Source organism: Triturus cristatus, chromosome 8 (genome assembly GCF_964204655.1).
Source record: "Triturus cristatus chromosome 8, aTriCri1.1, whole genome shotgun sequence".
Lineage (NCBI taxonomy): Eukaryota > Metazoa > Chordata > Amphibia > Caudata > Salamandridae > Triturus > Triturus cristatus.
Genome location: NC_140591.1, coordinates 1,137,854,789 through 1,137,880,364, shown reverse-complemented (window position 1 = coordinate 1,137,880,364; position 25,576 = coordinate 1,137,854,789). Strand labels below are relative to the sequence as shown.

Below are 25,576 nucleotides of genomic sequence, written 5' to 3'. Positions count from 1 at the left end.
AACACTCTCGGACTGACCAAACCGGTCACACGCACTTTCCCCGTTCTCCATGCAGGCTGCAATGAAAACCTGCATGGAGAACATGCCCAGGCACCAATTCCCTGATTGAGCGTCGAACCAGGACACCCAAACCAATCACAACACCTGCATGGAGAACATGATCAGGCCCCTATTCCCTAATTGGGCATAGAAGCAGGACACCCAAACCAATCACAACGCTGCATCCAAGTTAAGCGGGCAACAATGCATTCCTGATAGAAACATGGCACACCAAACAGTAACAAGACACGCTGGCTGGCAATAAGGCAGATTCAAACTAAATACACATGCAGGCATAAGTAAAAGCTTCCCCTAGTAATGCAGTTTTGTTTCTGCGAGTAGGAGCTAAACAGCCTAGATGCTGGCACAGGAGCACTGCTTGAATAGGTGTGTCTATTTTCTGCAAATCAGCACTTCCTGCAGATGTCCTCACTTGTGTGTGTACACTATGCCTCTTGATTATGCCTTGCTTTCCACTTGAAACTCCACTTTTTTTTTTTTTTAAAAGAAGATTCTACTTTTCTTTTGTCTTGCCCACTGTATGCTCCGACTTTTTCTGACTTTTCCTCAGTCACAGTAGATGATCCATGTAATATTATGCATTTGGTGCGTATTATACTACATGCTTTGCCATGCAACCTGACAGAGGGTATATCTTCAAATTGTCGTTTGTGAATAGTCACTCACATTTTTTTTTATCTTTTAGATTCTGGCTTAGACCTTGTTCTTGTGCTCACTGTGTGCTCTGTGCAGGGGTTACCTTAGACCACAACAGCTTAGCGAAAGTACAGAGGGAGGAGAAGGAGAATGAAGCATTCACCTTCCACTAGAGCTGCAGGCTCTCGATATCTATATCTCTGTACACCCTTTTCAGTTGGGACTGACCCTGAGATATTGGAGTCAGATTTTTGGAGAAGTGTGGCTCAATGATTAGAGCGGCAGACCCTGATGCAGAGGCCTAGCCCGGGACCAGGGTTCAATTCCCCGCCTCGGCGGGTCTTGGGCTCAAAAATTCCACGGACCTGATAATTCTCGCCTCAGTGCCTATTCCAATCATGGAGTCCCACTCTGCAACTCTGGGCAATAGCTTGCTTAATCTCCACAACGGCCCCCACAACGCTAAGGATGCCTGGCCTCCACCTTGGGGGTGCCCAGGAGTGGACACCTCACAGGGAAAGCCAGGATGGGTTCCACAGCGGTATTCGTACAAGCGCCTTGAGACCCTTGCGGGTGAGTAGTGCGCTATACAAGTATCAAATTTACTTCCATACAGATGAAAAATTGTTCAGTCACCACAGCAAGCCCAGATCTCTAGTGGGATATAGGGCATGTAACTGTTTGGTGGAGAAGTATGCAGTGTGGATAATATTAAATTGAATGAGCTTAAATAGTGTATTATTTGATACATTGTGCACACCACCATGTATCCTAGTCCACTCCATGGCAGTGATAGATTTCTTGCTAAACTGTTGCCAGGCCTCCTCTAGTTTAAAGGATGGGGCCAGTCTATAAGACCGCAATGCAGGGTATAGGCATTTAATGAGCTGCTGCCCCCCATCTGGGGACAACAGGGCTGCCAATATCTTTGTGGATTCTGGGGCTTCTGGGAATGCAGGCCATAGATCCTGGGCCATGGCAGCGGTCTTTGCATACTGAAGAAACTGTCCCCGCTCTAGGCCAAATGTCTCAAAGGCCACCTACATGGTGATGAACCTGTCTCCCGGGTATAGGTCACTCAGTGTATTACACCAACCTTCCCGCCACTGCTCAGTGGCCATGGTCAGCTATTAGCGCAAAAGGTCCAACCCTCCAAGTCTCCAACAAAGGCGCATAGGCCCTGTGGAACACTCCTCACACTGCTCTCTCCCACAGTTGGCTCATTAATCGGACCACATGGGATAGTGTCTCCGCGACTATTGCCACGCATCAGGAGTGTCCCCAAAGCTGTATCACTGTATCTACCCACAAGTAAAGTCTTTTCCCAATTGTCTCCCTCAACGAACAAATGAACTGCATGCTGCAGCTGGGCTGCAAGATAGTACAATTCAAGGTCCAGGAACTCCATCCCGCCTTTGTTCCATTCTAACTTACGTGTGGAGAGTCCCACTCTGCACCACTTCCCTGCCCAAAGTAGTTCTACTAGGAGCTGAGCTAATTCCTAGAATACTCCATGAGGGATTTTGTACATTGTGCCCTGCAGTACGTAAAGATAGCTGGGTAGCACCACCATTTTTTATCAACGCTATTTTCACGATCAGGGAAGCTTCAAGGTTTTCCAGAACTTTATAGAGGGAAGGAGGAAGCATGGCACTGCTGTACGCCGTGCGCAATTTGTAGCCCAAGGTATTGTACGCTATCTATATGCCAGGGCAGCCCTGCCTTCTGCAGTAAATTAACGTCCACTCCCTTTAGTTGGCTATTGGAAAAGTACTGATTTAGATTGGTTGACATGGACCCCCGCCAGCTCACCGAATTCCCCGAAGGATCTGAGCTGAATAAGCCGGCTGACGCAGACATATCATTGCATTGTCCGCAAATACTGAAACAACATGAACCATCTGGCCTACTTGTATCCCCCAGCCATGTAATACCAGACACAGGCAGCAAGCCACATGCGCCATAGCCATGGTTAGCAGCAAGGGGGACAAGGGGCAGCCTTAATGCGTAAGCCTCTACAATAGAATCTCTTTGGGCATATAGTTCTCAGTCCGTACTTTCGCCACTGGTTGCATGTATAACAGTTTAACCCAGGCAACAAATTTTTGTCCCACTCCCATTTTCTTCAATACATGCCATACGTACCTCCAGCACACTGAGTCAAAGGGCGGCTCTATGTCTAGGAAGGCTAAAGTGCATTGAACATGGTCTAGACAAGGTCCATGGAAATCGTGGGTCAGCCGCCGCAGATGCAAAAAGAACTGTTGATGGACAGAATGTAGAACAATGTCATACATTCACCCCAGTACAGAGATCTGGGCCTAAATCCATCGTTTTTTTGCTCACCATGCCATTCCAGTTTGGACCCAGTCATATGCAAATCAGTCTTGTCCCTGTGCCCCATGGGAACACTCCAGCCCGAACTGCCAGGCCAGGTCCTTCCTGGACTGGAAACAAGCGTCCTAGGACCGTTTTTTTTCAGCCGCCGCAGATTACATAAGTATTCCTATGTGAAATTAACCCGGACTGATCGGTATGGACCAGGTTCGGGAGATACCGAAGCAGGCACGCTGCCAGAACATGGCAGAGTATTTTTTGATTTACATTTAACATGGAAAGTGGGTGACAGGAGTGTGTCCATCTGCTCTTTCCCCAGCTTCGGCACCAAGATGAAAAGGGCCTCTCGCATGGAGCCCGGAAGTATTCCCTGCATCAGGGCTTCCAATAGTATCTCAACCAGTGTTGCAGGGAAAACCTTGTACAGTTCTCATGGCAGCTCCCCTTTCCCCGCCAGAGCCTTAGTTGTCTTGAGGGAATCAACTACTAGAAGTATGTCCTATTTTGTTAGTGGCATTTCTAGATGAGTCTGTTACTCCACATGTAGATGCGGAGCCCGTCTAAATAGGTAGTGACCGAGGGTACCGGGGCTTCAAGAGGGGATGTGGACTTCCAGTGGAGGTGTTTCGCAAGCACCTTGTTGATGGCTTGCTTAGCATATACCTCTCGAACTGTCCAGTTCCTGATGGCCAATGTGGGTTGCATGTACTGCGCCCTGCTCTGTCACCCTCCATATGCAAGTGACGCCTATATGAGAGTCTTACATGCCTCTCCAACCTTTGCCACAAGGAGTAAACCTCTTTTCGAGCTCTGTCCCACCCCTGATCATGCAGGAGGGCTTACTCTAGTGCAGCCAGTTTATCTTCCTGTATGTTCACATCTCTCTTTAGCGTCTGCCAGATATCCATGGAGGTAGCCATACACACTCCTGTGATCACCCGCTTCATCATGTCCATGTGTTCTCCCAATTATCGGCAATCACACCTCTGTCGACCAGGTCGGTTGAGGCCTCAGTCCTCCTCTGCCACAGCAGCACCCGGGATCTGGGTCTAGCCAACGAGTAGGTCAACAGCAGAGGTGAGTGGTCGGAGAGATACCTAGCCAAGTAAGTCACCTCAGTCACTCTCAGCGCTGCTTTAGTTTGTATTAAGAGATAATCTAACCTGCTGCATATGTCATCTGGTGGTGTGTAACAGGAGCATGTGCATATCCGTGGGTCTTGGGCCCGCCAAATGTCTAATAACCCCATACCCACAATCACCAACTTGACAGCCTCAGTCATAGTTGGTTCTGTGCCCTGCCGTGGGGGAGACCTGTCCTTTTCCCATTTAAAACACAGTTAAAGTCACAAGCTATTATATTCTGAGTGGGCAGAAATCCCCATGCCGCCATAACCACCTCTCCAAAGTATTGCCCGCTATCTGGGTTAGGAGCATAATTGTTAATAAGACAAACTTAGTGAGTGCCCAAGGTCCCATGCAGTATGACATACCTCCCCGCTGGTTCAACACATAACAGCAACTTCCAGAAGGGACCCCCGCGGGCATTCCTATAAGGGCCCCTCACGTAAACCCAGAATAAGGTGTGGCATACACCTACCCCATCCACTTTTTACACAGACTGGCAATGCAATCTCCCATTTGCGGGTCTCCTGCAAAACGTGATTGGAACCCCGTATCTTTTCAAATAGGCATTCACTCTGCACTTTTTTCAGGCTTATTTAGCACCCTGGTGTTCCATGTCAGAAACTTGTAATTCCATGCAAAACCATGTACAGTAGACATTAGGGCCCTCCCACTGGCCCTAGATTTCCATTGTGTAGTACTAAGGGGCCATCTGGCATAAGGAGTACCCCTGAAAACACAAACAGGACAGGACAGTCCCCCAAACAACACCCAACAACCCCTCCTCCACCGTGCAGAATATACCGGACACCTGCGAAATTTGAACAAATGTGCGAAATTAATTCAAAGTGATAAAAGGGGTTGGCCAGGCAACATAAAGAGTGGGGAGAAACTTAGAACTGGATTTTGTTATAATTATAAGTACCAGGTGAAGCAGCTGAATGTCTGGCCTACAGACTTCGCTCCTCCCGAAAAATTATTTAATTGTGACACCATAATTCTTAAAACAATTAGTGGTTAGTGTCTGACATATAGACCATAGTTGCTGCTGAAATCTTTTATTCATCATTACACTTAATTTCCTGATAAGGTTAGTCATTAATGAATGTGGCTATAATTGCCCACGCTTTTGGGGCTGCAGGATGGGGAATGAGTTTGGAAAAGGAACTGAGATGCAAATTTCACGATATCAGGTTGGAGAAGTTATATATATCATGTAAGAAGTTGTTAGTTCGTTGCACCCGATCGCCTTAGATAATGCACCAGCACCCATCCCCTATTTCTTGATATTTGTATGAGCTATTTTACTACATAAAAACAAATCCTTATTTCACTGCCCATTTCTCCACTTACTATAACCACAGTGCACCAAATGTCTTATCGACAAACGTTGCAGAGTGGAGCAGAAAGGGGGCTGGGCCTCCGGCCAACGCTCAGGAAAACCGCAGCGTGAGAATTACAGGAGGTACCAGGAGGGCTTCTTGGCCCTCAAAGTCCTTCAGGTGTAAAGTGGACTTCATCCCCCAACCAGTAGTGTGCCAGGAGGCGCATTTGCAGAGTGGTGGAGAAAGGGGGTGTGGCCTCCGAAGACCTCTTAGCAATACCACTGTGTGGGACTTACTGGAGTTACAAGGAGGAGTAGTTGGCCCCCCAAGGACTTCCTTGGGGGCCAACTAGCCCTCCTATTGCCCGCCAGGAAGTCCCACAAAGCGGCACTGGTAAGTTCTCAAAGCAGGCCACACCCCCTTTGCCCACCAGTCTGCAAACATGCTCCCTGGCGCGCTCTTGGAGGGGTATTAACGTCCTCTTTGCTGTTGGGGGTCGTTAGGGGCAAATTAATCTACCTGACACCTCCAGTAAGCAGCCCCAGAAGGTGGCATTGCTGAGACGTGGACACAGGCCACGCCCCCTTTCTCCACTACTCTGCAAACGCACCTCCTGACACGCTCTTGGTTGGGGTATGAGGTTCCCCTGCGTCCTAAGGGTCCCTAGGGGCCTACAAGCCCTCCTGTTACCTATAGTAAGCCCCACACAGCTGGATTGCTGAGAATGGTCCAAAGCTATGCCCCCTTTTTACACCACTCCTGGCACACTGCTGCTCGGGGAATGAAGTCCACTTCAGTCCCGAGGTCCTCAGGACACAAAAAGACCTCATCGCCCCACCAGCAGTGCGCCAAGAGGCATGCATGCAGAGCGTGGGGGGGCAGGAGCCCCCGCATGCAGAATTTTTACAAGACCTAGGGAGGTGGCAGGAGGTTTGCTGGGGGGGTGGGACAGTGCCCCTGGCATAATATTAATCATGCCCCAGGGAGATAGCGGTCCCCGAGGCTGTGGGGGCCCGCATATATTTTCCTTTTTCAAAACTAACGGGGCACTTCGGTCAGCTCCGGTCTTGGAAGTTTCGGGGTGAAGCGAGGGACAAGAAAAAAGGGGGGTCCCAAAACGCATATTCTCCATTGTAATTTCCATAGGAAAGTTAGACATGGATACAGCCCTAACTGCTGAACAGAATTACAACAAATTTGGCAAAAAGGTAGCTCTTGGTTCTGAAAGCACTCTTTGTTAAATGATGTAAATCCGTTCAGTAATTCCTGAGAAATTTAAACAGGAGCCGCAAACCCTCCCTATCTCAAGTCTGGAATCTGACTGGCTGCTAACAGTTAAACCCAGGAAGTATCGGCAGCCATCTTGTGACTCAGTTCAACTGAATTACAAGAAGAAAGGTTTAAAAATGATTTTAAAAAACAAGGGGCAGGGTAGAAACACCCTGACCCCCTAGGCTTGCTCAGGGGATCCCACACGGACCCCAGGGCCCAAAAAAGCATTTTTTTCAAACCTTTTCAGCTGGATTCTCGTTGGGTGTGAGAATCACACAGAACATTTAAAAAAAAAAAAAAAAGCTAAGTGGGGTTTCCCGTGCTTTGGTTCTTTCAAGTCCCTGGGTGGATGCAGGGGCCTCATGGCGCTATGTTAATGAAATGCAGGGGGGCCACGCGAGCCCCCCCCCGGGGACCTTCACCTCCCCGGGGCTATATGCATGCGTGGGAGCCATGCGGTCCTCCGTAGCCCCAGGGACCGCTACCTCTCCGGGTCTATCTTTAAAAAGTGTGTGCGGGTTCAAGCCCTCCCCCACACAGCGCCAGGGAACAGCACTTCCCTGGGGCACCAATTAATTAAATGTGAGGGTCCGCTGTGGACCTACAGGCACCACCACCCCCCGTGGCTAAAGAGATGATGGGGGGGCCGCGCAGCCCCCATCCAAGAGCCCTCCATGGCCCTGGGGAGCCCCATCCCCCAGGCCCGGCTCCAGCAATGTCCCAGGGTGCCTACCCCTGGGACATTGCAGTTTGCTATGGCATGGTGGGAGCACTGCTCCCGCCATGCCATAGCAAACACTGCTTCACTTCATGGAGCGAGAGCATTGAAAATGCTCTTGCTTCCATGAAGCTAAGCAGAATTGTCTAAAAGCAATACTGGCTCCCGCAGGAGGCGGTGAGCCAGAAGAGAGCATGGGGGCCTTGGGTCTTGCCCAGCGGTCTTCAACGATGTGGCCATGCCTTGGGGATGGGGTCCCTGGAGCCGAAAGTGGCCCAGAAGGGTGAGCCACTCAGCCCCCCTACCTTTTTAAAATGTATATTTTTTTTTAAATGTCCGGGCCCCTGGGATTGGGGTTCCGGGGGCTGAAATTGGTTTCGTGGCCCCCCTCCTTTAAAAAAAATAAGAAATGGGCAAGCCCTGGGAATGGGGTGCCTGGGGCTGAAAATGGCCTGGTGGCGGGGGCTGCTTTGCCCGCCTTCCTTACAAAACATTTTTTTTTTTTAAATAATAAATTGGCCGGGCCTCCGGGGATGGGGATCTCCCAACCAAGAGCGCGCCTTGCAAACTGGTGGAGAAAGGGGGCATGGCCTGCGACCACCTCTCAGCAATCCCACTGGAGGTAACAGGTAGGCTAGTTGGCCCTTAAGGACCCCCAGCAGTGAAGGGGACTTCATCCCCCAACTAAGAGTGAGCCAGGAGGCGCATTTGCAGAGTGGTTGACAAAGGGGGTGTGGTCTGGTATCAGAACTCAGCAATCCTGCTATGTGGGACTTACTGGAGGTAATAGAAGGGGTAGTTGCCCCCCCTCCCGTTCTTCCATTAAATCCCACACAGTGGGATTACTAAGAGGTTTTTGGGGGCCATGCCCCCCTTCCTCCACTACACTGCAATCGCGCCTCGTGGCGCACTTCTGGTCAGAGGATGAAGTGTACTTTACTCCTGAGAGACCTTGGGGCCAAGAGGTCCTCCTGGTACCTCCTGTAAGTCTTACGCAGCGGAATCCCTGAGCACTGGTTCCAGTGACAGAGTGTTTTTGAAATGTTTATGAGTGTTAAATACATATATATATATATATACACCAGGGTCCATTGGTGAATCAGTGGGTTTATGAGTGACTGTCTGGATGACTCTTTGTGTGCGTGACTCACTGTATAAGTGAGTAATTAACTGTCTCAGTGAATGTACTGATGAGTGACTTGTTGCATAAATGTGTGCATCTGTCTGTCAGTTAATGTCGAAGTGGGTGTATGAGTGTGTTAGTGGGTACATGAATGGATATATGGGCGATTGATTCGGTGTTTGACTCGGTCTATGGCTGTCTGGGTGTCCGTGTGTGAGGTGGTGTGTGACTGTCTGTATGGATCAGTGAGTGGGTGAGTCAGTCAGTGGCTGTATGGGGTATTATTGCGTGTGTGAAAAGTTGCATGAGTGATTGAGTGCCTGTATAGCTGTGTCAGTGATTGAGTGAATGTGACAGTATGGGTGAGTAACTGAATATGTGAAATGCAGTAGACATGAGTGATGGGGTATATGAGTGATTATATGCGTCAGTGAATGTGAGAGTGGCAATATAGATGAGTGCATGCTTCAGTCAGTGACTGTATAGCTGAGTATGTGTTCCTAGTTCTATGAGTAAGTGGGTGGGTTCGTGGGTAACTGGGTGAGTGGCTGTATGATTGACCTTAAGGGGAAGTGTCTAGGTGTGCGAGTAGTTTAATGGGTGACTCACTCAGTGTCAGCGCCTGTATGCCTGTATGAGTATATATGTCAATGACTGTATTAGTGAGGGAGTGGGTATATGAGTGGCAGTAATGATGAGCAAGTGGATGTGTGTATTGATCAATGAATCTGTATAAAAGATTCTACAGTGGTGTGAGTGGGTGTGTCTTCAGAAACATGGTGAGACTTACAACAGTGACATGGGAAGGGTTTCTGTTTTATATTTGGCTAGGCCCAACATTCTGAGCAGTTGGTGAATAGTGAAGGTGCCAGAGAAAATGTCATCAGTGATGTCATTTGAGATATCATCCGTGATGTCACTGACCATGTCATGAGTGATGTAATATGCGATGTCATCAGCAGTGCATTGCAGGGGTGCGAGTTAGTTAGCTCAGCTAACTAGAACGGCTGAATTTCGCTGGTTTTGTACGAGTGAAATGTCAGCCTAACTAGAACGGTCCTGTAACCTGTGGTTTTTTCAGTGAATATCAAAGGTTTTTAAATGCAAATTTCTAACTATCACGTCCCTGAAACCTGTAATTTTTGCAGTGAATATATATATCTCTTCAAATAATGAGGGCCAACATTAGAAGAACGTGGCTATCGGTGGAATTTTTCTTCATGCAATGAACAATAAATGGGCAAACCCCGAAGTGAAGACAGGGACTTGACCAATCCTACAATATAATTACACTTCAAATTCTTCGTGCTATTGTACTTGAATAAGAAAGGGCTCCTTGGTTTATGGCACAATGCAGTTAGGCCGAAGAAAATACACAGACAAAAAATGTTCTTTGAAGAAATAATTGTAACAGTGCTTGTTAAAGATTTAGGTCTCAAAGGCCTGTTAACATAGCAGTTTATTATTACTATACGTATAACCCCACAAAGGTGCAGACAGATAAATAACAAGATTTTCTCTGAGGAAAAAGTCAATAGGAAAATGTTGCAATCATCTACTCTGAAATCAGGAAATGTGATACATTGGTTGAGCTGTGGTCTCGCAACCTCGCAGCTAGGATTCTGATCTATCTTCAGTGCAGCGAATATTGTGATTTTTGTGTGCAGCTTGGTGTAATTCACTATGCCTCGAATCTATCAACTATAATGTGTGATTGTGCAACAAATTTAAATGTGCGGTGTATCATGTGAATAACAAGCTTTGGATCTCATTTCTACAACATATGACAGATTTCGCATTTTAGCCGTAACCATATGTATATAATATTATTCAATGTCCAGAACTCGTGTTCCTTTTCAGTTGAGGGCTCAGCTTCCAGCTGCACCTAGGTTTAGCTTATAACAAATATTTTTTTTATGAGATATTTAAAAAACAAAGCAAATGTTCACTCATTTAGCTACTTTCTGTATATACACACAATACTTTATTCTGGCCAATGAAAGCAAGATGGTATTTTTACGACAACAATCTGCCACTGAGATTTTTACACATTTTTAATCCAGGTTTGTGCCAATTGATGTAAAATAGCAAAAACACGAACAATCAGGGAGATTTTCTTGAACAACACAATCAAGCGTTAGTTGATGTACTTACAAAGTGTCTCTCAACGTCACTCGGCTGCTGTTAAAATAATCATCAGCAAAGTCATCATTAACTACCCATGACAAAGCAATGAAATTGCTGGTTGTATAAGATGCGTTGCAGACCAGTTGGACAGGAGAACCTGTGAAAAGTAACAATAACATACAATTAAAGAATAAACACATTTTAAAACTAGCATGAACTTCAACACATACATAAATGAATCCCTGTAAAACAAGCACTGGCAAAGCCAAAGATCTGGTATGTCACTTAGATTGGTGACTGTTTGTATGGTATTGTGAATGAGCAAGTGAATGCATGAGTGATATAATGGGTGAATTGAGTAGATGCTTCCATCCCTGGACTCTCCATCTATGTACTTGGTCACTTGTCGTTCCCTTTATGCAGCGTTTCACCTTTCCATTGACCCTTGTGGGGACTTAAGCCACTTCAAGGTGCACTTTCCTAAGGGCTAGCCTAGCAGCAGACTATTATCAAATACTGATAGGTACCCTTACACAAGTAGGGGACAGGGTGCACTACACTATAAACAAGAGGATATCCCCTACAGAGCAATATCTAATTCTGAACCATACATTAATCATTTACAAACTCCCATAAACTCGCTGTTCTCCTCACACTGAACCCAAATAAATGCAAAAAATGTCTGATATTTTATTGTAGTGATTCAATGTACAAAAACAATTAAACTTTTTTAAAAATCATATGATTGAGTTTCACTGTGCACATGATCTCCTACAGCCCCCTTTTTTATATCAATGTATTGATACAGTGTTATAGAAAGATAAACATACAAAAGAATCAATTTTCTTTGGAAAAGGCTTATGACTTTTTCTAAGTGCAAATGAGCGAGCAAGAATAAACAAACTTTCTCATAGAGATACCACAAATACTCTAGCTCTTAGATAGGTTCCATCTCTTCTGTGAGTCCAGGGGGTTGGTTGTTAACACCACCAAAACTAAATTTATGATGGTTAATCCCTACAAGCCACATAAAGCTAATTTTATACTAGATGGTACACGCTTAGAGCGAGTCCTAACGTTTGATTACCTGGGGATTCGGCTTGCTGAGAAAATGCATTGGCGGCACCATATTGACAAAATGCTCTTGAGCCATAAACGTGTGGTAGGAACACTACTCAAAGAACATCACTCCTCGCAGAGCAGACCTGTGGCTCCTGCTCTCAAGATTTATGCAGCTAAAGGTGTTAGCTCAGCTCTCTATGGTGTCGAATTATGGGGCTTCGACAATGTCAATGAAATTAGTAGATCTGAACACAACTTTTTCAGAGATCTAGTGATGTTTCCCAGCAAGGTACCCTTAAAACCTCTGATGAGTGATCTGGGTAGGCGCTCCTTTAAAGATATTGCTAGGCTGCGGCCCCTGTTATTTTGGGCCCACCTGCGTCATACCCCAGAGCTTGGTAGCTATGTCTCTGCGCTCACTGAAGTGATGGCTATAGATGGTAATCAAAAGATCACTTGGTTTTTTAATCTTAAAAAATTGGTTTTGGCGCTTGGCTTGAAGGATTCGTGGGAAAGCCAAATCCCACCCAGTAAGGCCGACCTAGTAAAGAGCTACTGGGCTTGGGTAGACGCACAAGAGCATTGTAACTCAAGATTAGGAAGCCTTACAGATGAATTTTATTTACATAAGCAGCGCATATTTTTAGAACCTTACCTAGATTTTATCCAGACACCACGCAACCGGACACTTTACATCCAGTTCAGGATAGGCACACTCCCGATACAAGAACTAACTGTAAAATGGAGTGTCCCGTATCAGACAACAGCGGATTGTCCATGCTGCAAGGCTCCAGCTAAAAGCATGGCCCATTTTATGTTTGCGTGCTCCACTTACAAGAAGGCAAGAACAAGATGGCTAAAACCTATTTGTAGTCTATTGGGCACTCGCGAACACAGGGTTGCCTTGCATATTCTGAAAACGGATGTACGGACCCTCTTGGCCTGTGGCGTGGTCAAATATCTTGGCCGTGCCTGGATAGTAAGGCTTAAAATACTACGCGTCACACCTTAAATGAACTATTGTGTTTCTTGCGCATTTTCTGTTGCACTTCCATTTATATATTTGCTCTATAAATTGAAAACAAGTTGATACTGAACTAACTTATGGCCACACAAAACCTTTTACCTGAAATTGCCCACCGTTATCTTTTTATGGAAATTTTAAATTGCTGTTTTTATCGAATAAAGCTACTTTTGACTTGACTTGAATAAACAACATTTCTCATAGCGATACCACAAATACTATTTAACAAGCATTTGCAATGCAATAGGTCTCGCATTTATGAGAGCTTGAGCTATTTGCGTTGTAAATGACGATGCCTTTTATTTGTGTTTTGAAAACCTGCAAGCAGTGCATAAAGACGCACTGTGCACTTGTATTCCTTCCTTATGAAAAGCAAGACTAGCAGTAAAAAGGGCGCAGTTACTGCCAGCCTTGCTTCTCGTAAGCAATGACTGCAAGTACAAAGTGCGTGTTTATGCACCGCTTGCAGGTTTTTAAAACATAAATAAAAAGCATTGTCATGTACAATGCCAATAGCCAAACTGTCGCAAATGCTACAACTTTTGCATTGCAAATAGTTGTTTCTTTTCCACTGCACATAGTAGGCAGGTCCTGGCCTAATTAGATCAGAAGCTTTTATTCACTGTCACGAAGATCTTGAGGTCCAAGAGCCACATGTGTGATATTTGTGAGCTGTGGACCAAAAGCTAATGAGTGAAGAGGAAGGTCTATATCTGAAAGTCACAGAAATCACTACAGACAACAGACTGTCCTGGAATAAAAAGTTGACAAGCGATCCAGCTTGCCATACCAGACCTATGGGCTTTGCCATTGTGGTATAGTATTACGCAAAGTGTTTTTAAAAAAAACATTTTGCGCGGATCCCTGAAATGTTTAAAATGACACCACATCTTTTTACATCCCTTCCCCACCCCGTGTGCTAAGTCCTTACGACGACCCAAACACGATTCAGTTTTCCTGTTTCAGGCACTGGTGGCCACTCAGCTGGGGTGGATATTTCGGTAAGAATGGGCCACCCACTTACCATGCACAAGCGTTGTGCGTTGCACTCGTTCTGCCTCACAACCGCTGGCACCAGAACTCACTAAAGTCAGAAAAACGGCTGACAGGCGGGAAAAGAAAAGCTGACAAGAGCAGCTCTGGGTGGGAGGTTTGTTTTTACTGATTCATTTACCAGAAGTAAAAAAAGACTGGTACAAAATACAAAAAAATTCCCACTCGGGGCCCAGCCCTCCCAAAAAACAAGCACGTGACATTCCTACACAGTGAATATGGGGCTGAAACGGAATTACAGTTTAAACCCGTTAGTTCCAACCAGGAGACAGCAAAGACGCCCCTCAATTCCCCCTTAGTTTCGTAGACACTTGCCAAAAGCACCCCCTGCCCCCACCCAAACCCACTGAACCGAAGTCCCATAAAGCACTTTTTCCAATTATACTTTCTCGTCCTTTTCACTGATCCCTGCCATGTGAAGGACGTGCGAGCACCCGCCAGAAAACGCTAAATCGTGCAAAATGGTTGCGAGAACACAAAGCTGTTGAGTGTCTTTTCACTCAACAGCACGTGACACCGAGCTGCCTACAGCCCCCGCGGTGCAGAGGTGGGAACTCTTCGCATAACTACTAGTTTAGCCACCGAAAGGTCCGCTCAAAGATCGCAGCCACAATGGTTATGCTGGAAATGTAGGCCTACAGTTTAATGTGAAAAGACACACTACAAGTCCCATGATGCAACATGCTCATTGCCCAACAGCTAGGACCGAGCGAAAGAGTCGCAGGGCTCGAGGTATGTCGATAGTAGAGGGGAAAAAGGCAGAAACAAGCACGCCCCCTCTTAAGTTACTTTAACTATATCTTTGTATGTGCCAAACATAACACGTTAAAGCACTTCACACGAGTAGAAGGCAGTATTCTGAGTGCATTGTCCAAAAATGAGACTTTTACTAATAGCCACGAAAACAAGGGAAAGACGAAAGCACAAGGCAGACATAACATAGCGCCTGATACTGCCGTGTCATGAAGACTTCCTCTAGGTGTAATCAACACGTAATAAGTCATTGATTCTAGTTCTGTTCTGTTTTCCCAGATTCATTTGCTGTAAGCGCCAATAGGCGGGATACAGAGGAGCTATTTTGCTCTGTCTTGCCCATGCATAATCTGACTGCCACAAATTATTCTGTTGATGTTTCTGTATTTTTTCTCTTTCCCTGAGCTTAAAGCTGCCAGACTTTTTTCACTGAATCGGAATTGCGGAAAACAGCATGCAATCTACTCGCTTAACCTATAGTTAAAACAGCAATAGGCAGCGCGTAGTCCGTTCACAAGCACCAGTTTGTTTTTGCATGAGTTTCCCTCACATCAAACTCTACGAGGATGAGTATTTTGCGGATTAGTAGCTAGCTGCTAGAATGCAATGCACATCACATGGCACTACAGAAACAGAAACATGGCCCATTTTAGCATTTAATACACTTCTTTTTAACAGTTTTATGACAAACTACCTCAAAATGTATATAATGCAAGGCAGATATTTATTAAAGGAGCCGCTCTGTGTGGAATGTACGCTGCTCATGTACATGAAGTTTGTAGGTGTGATTGTTTGAAGCAGGACAGCGGACAGTAAATGTGAACACACGCTCCGTGTCTAATTTGGGACAGGCAGCGAAAGAGAACACCCGCCTCAGTCTCATGTAGCATATATTTCAAATAATGGGTTAATGTGGCTGTATTGATTGTGCATTTGAATCATTACTAAAAACGGAGCCCCGATGAATATTTGTTTCCTTCATGCCGTCGCTGGCGGTCAGAGGAATGAGGAGAAAATGTTCTACAGCTTTTATGCATCATTGTAAAACACCACTTTGCCGGCCGGAATACCCCTGTCCTCCCCGTGACCCCTTGTGCCTCTGAGCTCTGTGCCTGCCGCCAACCAATCACAGAGCCGACTGGTGCATGCTCCAGGCGTGAAGGCAGCGTGGTTGCAGGAAGCCCGGAGCACTGGCTCACGTGCTTCACAGCTGTTGTGAAGACTCCTCTTATCTGCTTGTTAAATAAACAAGCAAATAGGAAAAGTCTTACCGACAGCCGTGAAGCGGGCAAGCCAGTATGGGTTGGCTGGCCAAAAAAGCGAAAAGGAGGCACTCTGGAAACCTTATTTCCAATGGCAGCCCACCGTTTAACAAACGGTGACGCAAGCCAATGGTAATAAGGGGTGGGGCTTCAAGCCCTTTTCTCAAAGTACTCATCTGCAATAAATCTCGCCGAGCGAGCTGAGCATGTGCGCAGAAACGCTAGGCGAAACCTAAAAAGGTTGTACGATATAAAGTTGTCGGCGCGGCGTTTCGGTGGAAGGAAATCGATATACCACCTTCTTCAGGACTTTAGTTAATGACAACAATCTTTGTTTGTTATAATTGTTCAGATTTAACACTTAATTTCATGCTTCTTATTAACAGTCGAGTCTCCTGACTGGTCTTTGTATCTTTGACTTCAATCAGATATTTAAATTATTCCCACCGCGATCAGCAGAACCTTCAATTGACAGAACCTTTTCCACGTTTTTATGTTCTGATGTGGATAATGGTTTATGTTTCCCTTAAAACAATCACGGTGAAGAATCGCCAATTTTCTTTACCATCTTAGCTGTTGCACCCTTTAATAATCGCGGGCGCTTGTACCCAAGGACCGACTGTTTCGGCTTTTTTCTATTTAGTTGAGTAAAACAGCCTCGCAGTAAACTCTACAATGATTATCAGCCAATCATTTAAGAAGGGCATATATTTGCAGTGAAATCTGCTGTTGAATCACTGTCGGTCAGGCCTTTTTATCAATGTCAACAAAAAAAGGATTTTCCACGATCAGCACGAGTAACTGCACCTCATCACGCTAATACTTTGTCGTTCTGGGAACCGACTACTCCAGGCGTAGGGAATGGGGAGGGTGACACGGGTAGAGATGCTAACCAACCTCAGCACCCAAGACACTGAATTGAATTTTACCTATATTGTGCATGAATCATTTATTTCAAGTATGCATATTAGAAATGGGGGTCTCTAGTTGGCAGAGGTAGGTACCTTTGTTCAAATGGGGACCCTTGCTTCATGTCATAGAAAAGGTGATACACACTTTCGATACACCTGCTTACCCCCTGGATAGCTTGGCAAGAACCGACAGACTTACCCCAAAGGCAATGTGTAAAGTATTTGTACTCAATACAAACAGTAATAAAGTGATAACACCTCAATAGACACCACACCAGTTTAGGAAAAATAAAGTGTCTTTATCTAAACTCAAGACCAAAACAATAAAAATCCAACATACATGGAATAAGAATATGACTTTTCAAAGGTTTCAAGCAACTTGGTCCATAGAAAACTATGGATGCGTTATTCTACACAAAGTACCTGTAGATGTGTCAAAATTCAGAATGCGAAACAGCTGCAGAGAAGGTAAGCATCGAGAAACAAGGATGCATCAGTTCCTGAGTCCTTGGGGAGGCGATGCAACAATTCTGCTGCACACAGGAGAAGCGATGCGTAAAATCCAGACTGTAGAGGTTAGTGATGCGTTGACTCCAAGACAGTTCTGGTCCACGGGTGATGCGTCGGGGGAAACCTTGCCTCAAAGGTGAGATGAGGGGTAATCCGAGATGTGCTGGCGATTGATGTAGCAAGCAGCGCTGTGTCGGTTTCTTCAGCCGCGATCCCACGATGCGTCGGTTCTTGCAGACGTGACAGGCGCTGCATCGTCTCTGCAGCGGTGAGTGGAGATTCTTCTTGCACTACAGAGTTGCATCAGGAAAAACTGCTGCAAGAAGGGCGAAACGTATACTTTCAAACTTCTTCAGGTTTGTTCCCGCTCCAACTGCAGGAACAACTTCCAGAGGCCCCAAACTGGAATAGGCACCTCCTGGCAGGTCTGAACTCTAAGGAGCAGAGTTCAGGGGAGCTGAGGGTGAAGTATTATTCCTCCTCCTCCTATTCTTCCTCCTCCTCCCCTCCTCCTCCTCCTCCTCCTCCTCTTCTTCTTCTTCCTCTTCCTCTTCCTCTTCCTCCCACTCCTCCTCCTCTTCCTCCTACTCCTCTTCCTCCTCCTCTTCCTATTCCCCTTCCTCCTCCTATTCCTCATCCTCCTCCTATTCCGCCTCCTCCTATTCCTCCTCTTCCTCCTCCTATTCCTCCTCCTATTCCTCCTTCTACTCCTCTTCCTCCTCTTCTCCTCCTCCTCTTTTTCTGTTCGTCCTATTCCTCCTATTTCTATTCCTCCTCCTCCTCCTATGCCTCCTCCTCCTCCTCGTATTCCTCCTTCTCCTATTCCTCCTCCTCCTCCTCTTTTTCTGTTCCTCCTATTCCTATTCCTCCTATTTCTATTCCTCCTATTCCTCCTCCTATTCCTATTCCTCACTCAATCAAACCCACAATCAAAATCAAGTCAGAATATGCATTAACAAATGGATTACATGTAAGGGAAGGAGTGCACTCTGATAGATACTTTTGTTGCTCACAATATTTCTGTCCCGACGAAGGGTGCACCCCAAAGTTTTATGGTTGATTCATAAGATTACGATTTTGATATCGGAAACACCGGAAGAATTTACATCAGAGAGCGCCTTGATCACACATGGACGTTACATTCTGTACAACATGGGACTGCTGTTCAATTGTTTTATAATGCACTTCGTTTAATTAGTTATTTTTTTATGTTATTATCCGTAGTTTAGTATAGGGAAACTAGTAAGGCTGCATAGGCAGGAATTTATGGTATGTTGTGGTGAAAACATTTGTTGGGGAGGCAAGGGAGCATTGTAACGTGTGATGAGAGGTTAGCGTGGTTTGTGTGGAGTTTAGTGTGTCTGGGTGTAAGATGTGATGGTAGCGGAGAGGGAGGTTGCGTGTGAATATAGATTTTGATTGAGGGTTTGATTGAGTTTTGAATGAGATGCATTGGTTTGGTTAGGGTAGTGCATTATGGGTGTTGTAGTTTTTGGAGTGTGTGGGGATTGAATCACGAGGGTGGATAGTTTAGGTTGATTGAGAACACGTGAGTGGGAGTATTATTCTTTATAACGGTTCGCTTGGGAGGGCGATTTTGAGAACAGTTTTTGGGAGAGTCAGAGAGGAGAACATCGGTCGGATTAAAGGCAAAGGCTTGTGTTTTACAAGGTAAAAAAGTGAGTGGAGATCAGGGAACTGTTTATTTTACTCAGGGTGATGTTTGGGATACTCGTGGGTTGGTGTGGCATCTCAAGCATCTATGCAGTTTGCCTAGTGCTTTAGAATGCTATGATGTGTATGCATTGTTCTGGGCATTGAGAGCCTGGCTGTGAGACCTGCAACAGCTTGATGTAACTGCTCCTTGTGGATGGGATCCTTTCCTTATGAATAAACCTCTTTCTACAATTTGATGGTGTGAACTAATTCTTAAATTTGGTGACAGGGCATGGCTCTGGAAGGATCCCAACACTCAATCAAGAAGAATTTCAAGCAGGAAGACCTTTTTCTTGAAACTCAAATTCAACAAAAGTAAGGTACTGTTTAATTTTAAAAAATGGTGCTTTCACTATTCTAAAAATTTAAAGGAGGGAACTTTTCTTGTGGAACTCTAAAGAGAAATCAGCACTGTAGCTGCTATCTCTTTGAAACATCATGTGTAATCTAGCACCGCACCGTTTTCCTATTTGGATTTTGGGATCGTGAGCGCTCATGCGTGTGAGTCCTTAAATATCACCCCTTCATCGGTGCGTTGACTTTTTAATCAAAAAATACCCTCTTGGCATTGTTTGCCTACGAAACGGTCGCTTCACCGGTTCGTGAACAAGTTGAACCATGTGACTCCTTCAGTGCTACTTCTTAGTCTGTGCGTAGACTAATTCTCCAAGGAATATCCCTTTATTATGGTTTGCTTACGAGACCGCAGCTGCAGCGTTTCATTAACAAGTTAAACTGTTTAAAGTGGTCTTGTTTGCATTTAAAATTGCTTGGTTGCTTACCGTGGAACCTTCTTATTAACCGCTCTTGAGCAGCGTTCCCTCCATTGTTTCCTGATACGCCCCTTCAACGCACAGCGGAACTCGCGTCATTCCGCTCCGTTATCGTCATGCCGCTCTCCAAGCCTCCTGTTGCCATGGTTGTGTTCGTGCTCTCAGCATAACAAATATCAGCGTGACGATCATTTTGACGTCTCACTCATAACGCGGACGATAATTCTAGCGGAAGACGGTACAAGAATCATAACCAAGGTAACTTTTGCTCCGTAAGCATTTTGGAGCGGTCAGAAGTCTCATTTTGTAAGTAGCAACTGGTGACTTGCTCTTCAGGTGTCACGAACCATCTGTGTGTCACATCAGTGATACACACACTTGATTCTTCAATAATATCATCTTGTATTGTTGTTTCATAATAGGAGAGACTGCTAAGAACTTCCTTCGTGTGTCACATCTGTGATACACACACATTCTCCTGCAACAAGATAACATTTTTTGACAGAGACTCACATAATAATCTTTATTTTATTTTTTTATTTTAGTTTACAGCAGGTGATATTGATCTTTTCCAAGCGGGGATGGGTCCCAATTGTGATATGTTATTATCTGAGTACAAGTACACCACAAAGTAATTTACATCATCTTACAGATATTAGCATGTATTATTTCAGTTTGTATAAGCCTTTTTAGTCAAGGCAAAAGCGGTGCACTCAAATGTTTAAAAAAAAAAAAAAAAAAAAAAGGAATGTGTTTTTAAACAACATTGGCATACATATAATCATTTGGATAGCTTACATTTTATTGTGTGACTTAACAATATGCAGAATGTAACTGCTCCTCCGTTTTTTCTGTCCTCTCCGGGTGACCCGCCCATCAGATGGCAAAAATGGCGGAAGGTGTTTGAGAGGTATGCAAGGGCATGCAGGTCTTCCTTAAGTGCAGAAAGGAAGACGGCTTTGCTACTTCATTGTTTGTTGTCAGAAGGTCAAGACGTCTTTGATCACCTTCCTGACTTAGATGATCGAAATCTTAATGAATATGAGATATGCATAGCGAAATTGGATAAACACTACTTACCAAAGGATAGTACTATTCTTGAGAGGTACCATTTTGGTCGCAGGTCTCAGTTGGAGAATGAAAGCATTGAGAATTATATAACGTCACTCAGAAAACTAGCCTCCTCGTGTAAGTTTGGGGTCACTCTTGATGAATGTATACAAGATCAATTTATGTTAGGCTGTAGTATCGAACGTGTTCGAGAGGAGTTATGGCAGAAAGACGAACCGACCCTAGATGATGTAATTGTTATTGCTAAAAGGATAGAACATTCTATTAAGTGTGTTGATGTCATAAAGAAGAATGGTGAAGTTAAAGAGAAAAGTTCTGTTCAGATAGTTAAAAGCAACACAAAGGAAAACACTGTCCATAATGAGGTCAAGAAGAAAGGTATGATTGTTGAAACACAAAAAAGATTCAACTTGTCTTCTATTAAATGTTTTCGCTGTGGGAAGACGGGCCATTTTGCAAATGATAAGCAGTGTCCTGGGTGGAAGGCAACTTGCAGCAAATGCAAGAAGGGGCATTTTTCTATGGCTTGTAAAGGAAAAAACTACAAAGGTAAAGTTAATGAAGTTTTTTGTAATGTCGATGATGATTATTTGGATTCTGAAGAAGTGGATTGTGGGCAAATTCAGGTACAAGCAATACAGAATGGGGAAGGGAAAAATTGTCCGACTGACGAAATCCTTCTTGAAGGTAAACCTACAAAAGTTATATTCGACTCCGGTGCCAAGATCACAATAATATCAAAGAATTTTTACCTTAAAGAATTAAAAGGGAAAATTAGTGTTTTCCGCCCTGATATTAGACCATTTGCTTATGGTGGTGAACCTATAAACTTGTTTGGTTATTTCTGGGGTCTAATTGATTACAAGAACAGATTAACAAGCGCTAAAGTTTACATTTCACAGAAAGGTGATAGTATATTAAATTGGTTTCACCAAAAAGATCTGGGGGTAATGTTGGATCCAAATTCCTCACCGTCCATTTTATTGAAAGAAAATTTCTGTCTTAAGCCTATCTCTACCGTTCACCAGGTTGTAGACAGTGATTTTTCACTCATGCTGCAGGAAAAGATTCCAAATGTCTTTTGTAGTAGGTTAGGGTGCCTTAAAGGCTACATCCATCACATTCCTTTAAGTGATGATGCCAAACCTGTTTGTTGTAAGGTGCGCAATGTACCTGTTGCAGTCAGAGAAAAAGTTAAAGCAGAGTTGGAGCGACTCATAGAAGAGGGTGTCATTGAAGTAGAGGCAACGCAATGGCTTGCTCCGGTTGTAGCCGCCCAAAAATCTGATGGGTACCTCCGTCTGTGTGTGGACCTTAGAGAATTGAATATAAATGTGGTCATTGATCGTTTTCCTCTGCCAAAAATTGCTGACATGCTTATGTTGCTTAAAGGGGCAAAGATTTTCAGCACCATAGATCTGAGGTCGGCATATCACCAAATCAAGTTAGATGAGAAGTCTAAAGACTTAACAGCTTTCGTTACTCCCTATGGTACGTAAGTTTAAGACTTCCTTTTGGCTTGGTATCAGCCGCTTCAGTTTTTCAAAGGGCACTACAAAACGTTTTGAGAGGACTTCGTGGCATAAGAATTTATCAAGATGACATATTGATCTTTGGTGTTGATAACAAAGAGCATGATGTGAGGCTCTTGAATGTTCTGAAAAGACTTAATGAATTTGGTCTGACGGTCAAGATTGAGAAATGCAAATTTAGGAGAAGTTCAATTGATTATCTGGGTCACACCATTTCAGAGGGTGGTGTTTCTCCGAAAGAAAGTCTAATTACCGCTATACAAAGGATGGCTTCACCCTCAAACAAGGAAGAATTGATGAGTTTTTGGGGTATGGCGGAATACTATAGTAAATTTGTGCAAGATTTTGCTTCTTTGTGTGTTAATATGAGAGCATTGTTGCACAAAGGATGTGAGTTTGTATGGAGTCAGGCTTGTGAAAAAGAATTCTGTCACCTTAAGGGAAAATTAAAATCTGCTCCTAAATTAAGCAGTTTTGATCCTGAGAAGAAGTCCATTCTCATAACAGATGCCAGTCTGAAATGCCTCGGTGCTGTTCTCTTTCAAAAAGTCAATGGAAAAGATAAGGTTATTCTATTTTTATCTAGAAGTCTAAGGGGTGCTGAGGTGAGGTACTCCGTTGTGGAAAGAGAAGCCCTAGCAATTGACTGGTCGGTGAAGAAGCTCAAAAATGTATTGTGGGGAAGTGTCTTTGAGGTAAGGACTGATCACAAGCCATTGTGTGAGATTTTCAAGAAAAGGGGTATTGATGCAGTCTCAAGTAGGATCACCAAATGGGTGGTGGGCCTACAGGATTACAATTTTGACATCAAATATCTTCCTGGGAATATAAGGTGGCTGATGCATTATCTCGGCTTGTGCTTGAAGATGATATGGAAGTTGAAAGTGAAGTGGAGCAAGATGAGGATTTAGTTTGTGTCGTTGAGGAAAATATCATTGACAAAGCCAGATGGGAAGAGGCCTTGCACGCTGATGTAGATCTAATGAAAGTTTTAGAGTGTATTAAAAGTAGGTTGGAGAGTTAAGATCAAGAATAATGAAGTTCTGAAGAGGTTTTGGCATGTCGAGGATCAACTTTCTGAATTAAATGGTCTGCTTGCCAGAGGTATGAGACTCATCCCTCCAAATTCTATCAGGGAGGAGCTTATCTCGTTGGCTCATATAGGACATCTGGGAATTTCAAAAACAAAAGAAAGACTAAGATTATAGTATTGGTGGCCAGGGATGGACTTACAGATAGAAAGGAAAATTAGGTATTGTATAGAATGTGCATTGAGTGAAAGAGTGGCCAAGCCCAGGGTACAACCCATGGTTATAAGGGATCGTCTGGATGGTCCTTGGAAAGAAGTCGGCTTGGACATTGTTGGTCCAATTTGCTCATCTGGTACAGACTGGTATATACTGGTTCTTGTTGATTTCTATTCCAGGTGGACAGAAATTGCCATCACTCGTGGTATTGAGACGAAACATGTCATTTCATTCCTAGAAAAGCTCTTCGCAAGGGAAGGAATTCCCTGCACTATCCTAACGGACAACGGTATACAATTGGTTTCTAGGGAAATGGAACAGTTTTTGTCTAAGCTTGGTATTAAACACAAAAAATCCTCACTGTACCACCCAGAGACAAATGGTACGGTCGAGAGATTTAATCGTGTGATTAAATAGAGCATTGAAATGGCTAAGACGTCTGGTTTAGATTGGCGTACTGAGGTTTGGAGGAAGGTTAAGGTATATAGATTGTCTCCCCATGCAGTCACGAAGAGAACCCCTTTTGAGCTCTTTAGGGGTAGGTGTGCCAACACTATAGTTGCTCCTCCTTGGGTTAATGACATGCAACCTGACCGTTTTGTAGAGAATGAAAAAAGTGATTGGAAGTTTACTGAGTCAAAGAAGATTAAAGATAGGAAAAGGCTTCATGATTTAAGGAAATCTGTAAAAAAAAAAAAAAACACGGTAAATGTTGGAGATTGGATTCTCATAAGAAACCCTTCTAATAAAAAGTCTTCAACTGCATTTTTGAAACCGATCCAAGTGGTCAAAATTTTCAATAATGCTGTCAAGACCACTGATCACCGGATATGGAACTTGAACAGGGTGGTGGTGGTGGTGGTGAGGAAAGACTTTGTTTCTGACTCTAATAGCTCTTCTAGTGTGTCTCCTTCAACCCAAAATGATCCCAAGACCGTCCGAAGGTCCACAAGAAATTCGTACTCTCCAAGTCACTTAAGAGACTTTGTCCTGACAGTCATGATTAACTCATTCTTGTTTATTTTATTTAGTTTAGAGTAAGTTTATTTTCCTTTTGGTTTACTTTTATCTTTTCGAATGAAATGTATTTATTTGTTTTTATTAAGAAGGGAGATGTGTGGCATCTCAAGCATCTATGCTAGTTGCCTAGTGCTTTAGAATGCTATGATGTGTATGCATTGTTCAGGGCATTGAGAGCCTGGCTGTGAGACCTGAAACATGTAACTGCTCCTTGTGGATGGGATCCTTTCCTTATGAATAAACATCTTTCTACAATTTGATGGTGTGAACTAATTCTTACAGTTGGTTATAGTTGGTGGGTTTCAGGAGGGGTGAGCGCGATTAGAGCGTTTTACGTTTTGGTTAGCACATCACTATGGGGTTGGGAGAGTAGCAGGGTTTGTCATATTTTGCTGATGTTTAAATAGCAAATTCGTTTGGCGCAATTGGTATACCTGATCTTGTTGTATTTTTCAGACACCCCTGACGAAGAGCCTGTGGCTCGAAATGCATTGGGTTACAGAAACAGGGCCTACATTGGTGTTTATTTAATTACACGTGCCGTTGCTTAAAAGCCTGGAATGGAAAGCAGCTGCATTTGAAAATGTCTAATAAACATCTAAATGGAATTTCGCTGTCTCCGTGATATTTACAAGCAAAAGATGGATTAAAACAGTGATTAAAAGGTCATGTTCTTGATGAAATATGGATGAAAGGAATGTACTGAAGGGAAAAGGTCCCATTCAAAGCAGTGCGCCAGTCTGGTGCGTCAGTTGCGTGCCTTGTTTTCATTTTGAAAGAGTGACCTGGGACTGGTCACCAAGAACAGTGCACACGCAAGTCAGAATATGCATTAACAAATGGATTACATGTAAGGGAAGGAGTGCACTCTGATAGATACTTGTTACTTTCTAAAAGTGGCATTTTCAAACACCCAATTT

At 44.2% G+C, this 25,576-nt stretch overlaps 1 protein-coding gene and 1 long non-coding RNA gene across 8 annotated transcripts in view; one reads left to right on the top strand and one right to left on the bottom strand.

Moving 5' to 3' along the window:
- Positions 1–25,576, top strand: part of LOC146805511 (uncharacterized) — a 457,188-nt gene that overhangs the window by 8,871 nt on the left and 422,741 nt on the right. Inside the window, exons 3-4 of one of the 2 annotated variants that reach the window (XR_014967851.1) lie at positions 19,243–19,328; positions 25,113–25,215. This is a non-coding gene — a long non-coding RNA (uncharacterized LOC146805511). Of the gene's footprint in view, positions 1–19,242; positions 19,334–25,112; positions 25,216–25,576 lie in introns of those variants that run through there. The other variant, XR_014967852.1, reaches the window with a different exon arrangement.
- The window catches only part of LOC146805512 (interleukin-1 receptor type 1-like), a 237,300-nt gene that overhangs the window by 70,296 nt on the left and 141,428 nt on the right, over positions 1–25,576 (bottom strand). For all 6 annotated transcript variants that reach the window (XM_085622782.1, XM_085622783.1, XM_085622781.1 and 3 more), the window contains one exon: positions 10,750–10,879. In XM_085622782.1, the coding sequence (XP_085478908.1) occupies positions 10,750–10,879 (130 nt within the window). The remainder of the gene's footprint in view (positions 1–10,749; positions 10,880–25,576) is intronic.